A 4,820-nucleotide genomic window follows, 5' to 3' on the forward strand; every position below is an offset into this window, starting at 1 on the left:
GGTCAGTCCAAACTAAGTCTTGCAAACAAAAAATCATTTTGTCCATAGAAGCTAGGATGTGAAAATATTTTCTTTGCTCAATATTAATGGCCACTTGTGGATCACTTTGCACAACTCCGGTCCTGGAGGGGCCGGTCTGCAAGCTGCTTTTTGTTCCAAACAATTACCTTAATTAAGTCTGCAGCTGTAGCTGGTGCGTATACAAATGTCTGATCAAGACATTATTTTGTTAAATAATTAGGAGCAGACGTCGGCACAAAATCCTGAATCGGATCAGCCACTGCAGTGCACCGCTGCTTAAAAGGATTCAAATAAAAACTAGATTACAGGCACATTAACAATAGTTTAGACATCTTCATGCAAGACAAAAAGAAATGCGCACAGACACACTACCCCTTTAAAACAAACTGAACATTCACTGACACCACCAGCGACTTAAGAAAGATTTTATGTTTTATTACATGTGCAAATGACACAGGGTCATCTGACTAAACTAAAACAGAAATTAAATGCATACCTGCAGGGGCAATGCAGTTTCAACAGCTATGATGGGATAACTTAAAAAAAACAAAAACCCAATACACAACTGCTGCTACCACAGAGCAAACGGGAAGAGGGGAAAAAGGAGGCTACTGACAGTACAGTAGATGGTTTGAGACAGAAAAACATTGCCATGGGAACAAGCAGATCAATTTGAGAGCCTCTCAGCACATGACTGACAGAGACAAGAAGTTGATACAATCAAATCCCACAGAATCAGAAAGCGGGAATGCAATGGGTTGATGTAACCGTCTAGTCAACCAGTTTCTTGGTAAATTATGACAACGTGGCTGGCTGTAAACAAGGGTTTGTCAAAGTAATAAAAAGAACAACAAAAAACTTCGGTTGAAATGGTGATATTAACAGAAGCTGCTTTTCTGTTTTGATCTTTCTGATTACTCGGTTCAGAGTGAAACTCGGGTCACAATTTACAAATATGTACATTAAAAAAAGAAAATGAAAATAAAAAAACAAACAAAAACAAAAAAACTACACACTACACACTCTCTGGAGACCTGGCTCTCCTAGGTCTGGGATGTTTTTGTAGGTTACACAATTAGGATAAACCCCCCCCCACCACAAAAAAGGTTAGTCACTCCCTCTGCTCCATCTTCACCTTTGGAGGCTTGAGAAAGGTGCGGTTCTTCTCTTTCTTCTTGCCTTTAGCCTGAAAAGTCCGCCAGCTGTCTACTCGTCCATCCCTTGTTTCCTACAGGAGAAACAGAAGTAGGCGTAATGCTACCCTACCCTGGCAGATCCAAAAGGAAGACCTTACTGATGGGGCAGAAGTGAGTACCTCAAAGTTCTTCTGCCACTCTCTCTCCCGCTTTGCTTTCTCCTGAGTCTCAATCTCTTCCTCCCTTTGTCTTTTCCTGGACAAAAATGAGGGGGAATGAGACATCAAATAAATGAAACAACAGCCACAATTCATAAAGCATAGGCTTAAGTCAGTGGCAAAACAGCCTGGGGTGAGCAGCCTTTACCACAGGTAAATATTAGTAGAGAAGGTATCAATGGGTCTACCACACTGTGAATGGTCTAAAGAAAATCTAGCCAGCAAATCTATCCATCATTTGACCATCAATTTCAAAACTGCAGATATTGATTTCTTTGGATAAGTTTTGTCTATACCTATCAGTCCCATTGGCTATAAACTCTCCCAGCATCAGTATCACTGTTGCATAATGCATGTGCCCCATCCAGTCACAGTGTCTGCATCACCCAACACATATCCCATTCAAAATCTAGGTTACCCAAAATGGCATACTGATATTTAGTGGATCTCTACTACCTCTCATGCATCTCCTTGGCTTCCCTTTCCTTCCTCTTGATCTCCAACTCAGCAAACAGCTTCATTGTTTGTTTGTACACAGCCTGTCTGAACTGAAGGAGGGGGAGGATGAGCAAGATGGTTGACCGCAGCAGTGAGAAAAAGCAGTACTTTATCCTACAATGTAGAAGGAACTCCAGACATGAAGCCTTCTGGAATGGGGGTTACTCAGCCTCTGAAATGTTCCAGTCTCTGAACATAGTCAAAATACTCAATTTGAATAATTTATTGAAGAGGTTACTTGAATTGACCTTTATTTTTCTACATTTTCTAAAATAACCTTAGTTCTGCAAGAAATAAAAACACGTAGTTGTATGCTCTCAAAAACAGAAGCATTACATGTTAATGTGAAAGAATGTGTCCCATGTTAGTAGCTTACTGGGAAAATGAAAGCTATTGGTCAAGAAAACTGCTAGAATAAATGGGGCAGACTGCAAATTCTAAGAAAGTCAGGAATGGATCTCTCCATGCCTCTTCATCAACAAGGACGGGAACACTACAAGGAAGCAGCAGTGAGCATGTAGCCAGCTTCTGACCACAGAGCTCAACTATTAATGTATCAATCAATGTGTTGAAAACATGCATGAGAACTAACAGGGCTGAGTTGAAAATTTAGGTTTTAAAAGTTACAAATGGCAGCACCATTTTGGACACATTTAAAATGAAGTTGTCCGACAACAGTCAGAAAAACAATCCAAGTACATTCAGTTTATGGTTAAATGGACTGGGGCGCCATGTGGGTGATATTTAACCTAAGTTCAGACGCAAATGTTTCCAAGAGGAATTGCAACTGCCATTCCAACAGATCAGCCTGAAATTAACAACAGAGCATGTCAGAGGTAGTTTCCTGTTGTAGTACTGGACTGTAAACAATTATGCGGTCATACCATTTCAGGGTCGTCCTCTTCCACTATTGTAGACTTGCCCTCTTTTTTCAGCTGTTTCTTCTTCTCCTTCATCTGTTGTAGTAAAAGGAGGCATTAGCATGGGCCACTTACATGATTACCATTCTCCAGGCCTGCCTATACTAAGCTGAACCAGGCAGGCACTCACCATGTGCTCCACATACTCTCTTCCTGCATGGATCACATCAACTGCACGTTTCTTCTGATCCTGATCCAGGAGTAATTTATATGCCTTGTCCACAGCTAAAGAGACATAGTAAGAATCCTGTAGTTTGCATCCATGTACACATCAACTTTGAAAAATTGCGAGTCAACACAGCCAGGTTTTCCACACCACCAATTAAAACAATCAATAGCAATATTATACAAAATGTAAATTACAAAGCAACCAGGAATTTAGGGATTCAGTGCTGAGAAATAGGAATTTACAATGTATCTCCATGCTACTACCACAACAGGACCAACTGTGCCACATCCATTCCAATGTATGCAACAGAGGCTGAGGTCCTCAATTAACTGAAGTTGACAGACTCTCTGCTATCCGGCACACAGCCCTGCTGTCATGCTTACACTGCTTACAATCACACTTCTGCTGTGGTTGTTTAGGGAAGAATACATACAGGTAGAGTCAGGTCAAGTGCCACATGCTTGACAGAGAAACACACAGTGGGCTGCACTGTACCTTCAAACGCTTTCTGTGCTCTTTCTGGATCATCCTGATTCTTATCTGGATGGACCAGGATTGACAGCTGAAAGAGACGTTTACAGTCAACATAGTGCTACATATGATATAAACACTACAATTGGGAAAACACTGCACAGGCTCATGGAGCCGATTGAAAACGAGTGACTGAATGCATTACATACCTGCCGAAACCGCTTCTTTATCTCCTCATCTGTTACGTCTGGATCAATCTGCAAGACCTGAGTTTACAAATTAATAGTCCGTGATTAGTGAATATGGCCAGGGTTTAACTGCACTGACTCAAAACCAGTAAAAGCGTACTTACCTCAAAAGGGTTGAGATTAAAATATGAAGATCCGGGCCTGAGTAATCTTTCTATCTGCTGTTTTGGGGTTAGTACAGAGTCTCGCTTCTCAATTTGCTTCACCTGTAAAATTCAACAAAAGACTAACTACACATCTACAGAAATACGACATGGGCACATATAATAAAACTCAAAATGTAACAATTCATGTATTATAGTCAGTTGACCACATCATAAAGCGTTTAGAATTCAACGATATTCAAAGCACTGCAACGGAGATAAGCAAGCAAATACAACCAATTAGCTCGCTAGCTATCTTATCGAATTCAGCAAGCCATGCAGCTAACGGTTAACGTTAGTGTAATCTTAGCCAAGTTATAGCTACAGAATGTGGATATTGTAAGCAACATTAAGCGCACCCAGTGTGAGCTGTTGATTAATTCTATTTTAGCTACCAACTAGAAAAATAATAATATTAGACATCACATACAATAACATAACGTAGCTAGCTATTAGTATGCTTAAGATAACGTTAGCTTTAGCCAGCTTGCTAAATAGTCATTGCTAACCCCAGCATCTAGGCCACGATGTACAACACCTTGGGTATTTCTTTTTTGGGAAGTAGAAACTGTCCAGAAAACTGGTGAATCAATGATACTTTCATGGTTCATCGATCCTATTTTTCCATATTTCACTCACCTCTGTGTAAAATGTCTGAAAAAGTTCGTCGCCAGCTTCGCTCGGAGAACTTGCCTCCCCTCCTACGGCCGCCATCTTTGCTTACTCCCCTCACGTATCACGTGACGTTACCAAATCACGTGGCCCTTCCAGAATTTCATTGGTTAGGGAGAGTAATCTTTTTGTTCGATACATCCTGACTTCAGACCGGAATATGCTTCCATGTGGGTTCTGGTATGTTTTTAAATGTAAACAATTGTGGTTTATTGGTGATCAAAGATTACACCACTCATATCTGTAATTTCCCAATCAAAAACCATATTACCCACCGACTAGATATCAAAACACCACTTTGCTTTTTGACGCACACCTTCATTC

The 4,820-nt window shown here is 40.6% G+C and overlaps 1 protein-coding gene across 1 annotated transcript; it reads right to left on the reverse strand.

Annotated features, from left to right (window-relative positions):
• Positions 1-435: 435 nt before the first annotated feature.
• dnajc8 (DnaJ (Hsp40) homolog, subfamily C, member 8) lies at positions 436-4,614 on the reverse strand. Its single transcript, XM_061253538.1, has 9 exons — positions 4,464-4,614; positions 3,786-3,887; positions 3,643-3,699; positions 3,458-3,524; positions 2,924-3,018; positions 2,758-2,829; positions 1,832-1,923; positions 1,337-1,412; positions 436-1,249 (listed from the first exon to the last, which is right to left on the reverse strand). Exons 1-9 carry the CDS (start codon positions 4,536-4,538, stop codon positions 1,133-1,135), a joined length of 753 nt encoding a protein of 250 aa, XP_061109522.1. The 5' UTR covers positions 4,539-4,614; the 3' UTR covers positions 436-1,132.
• Positions 4,615-4,820: the final 206 nt, after the last annotated feature.

This window comes from Conger conger, chromosome 9 (genome assembly GCF_963514075.1).
Source record: "Conger conger chromosome 9, fConCon1.1, whole genome shotgun sequence".
NCBI lineage: Eukaryota > Metazoa > Chordata > Actinopteri > Anguilliformes > Congridae > Conger > Conger conger.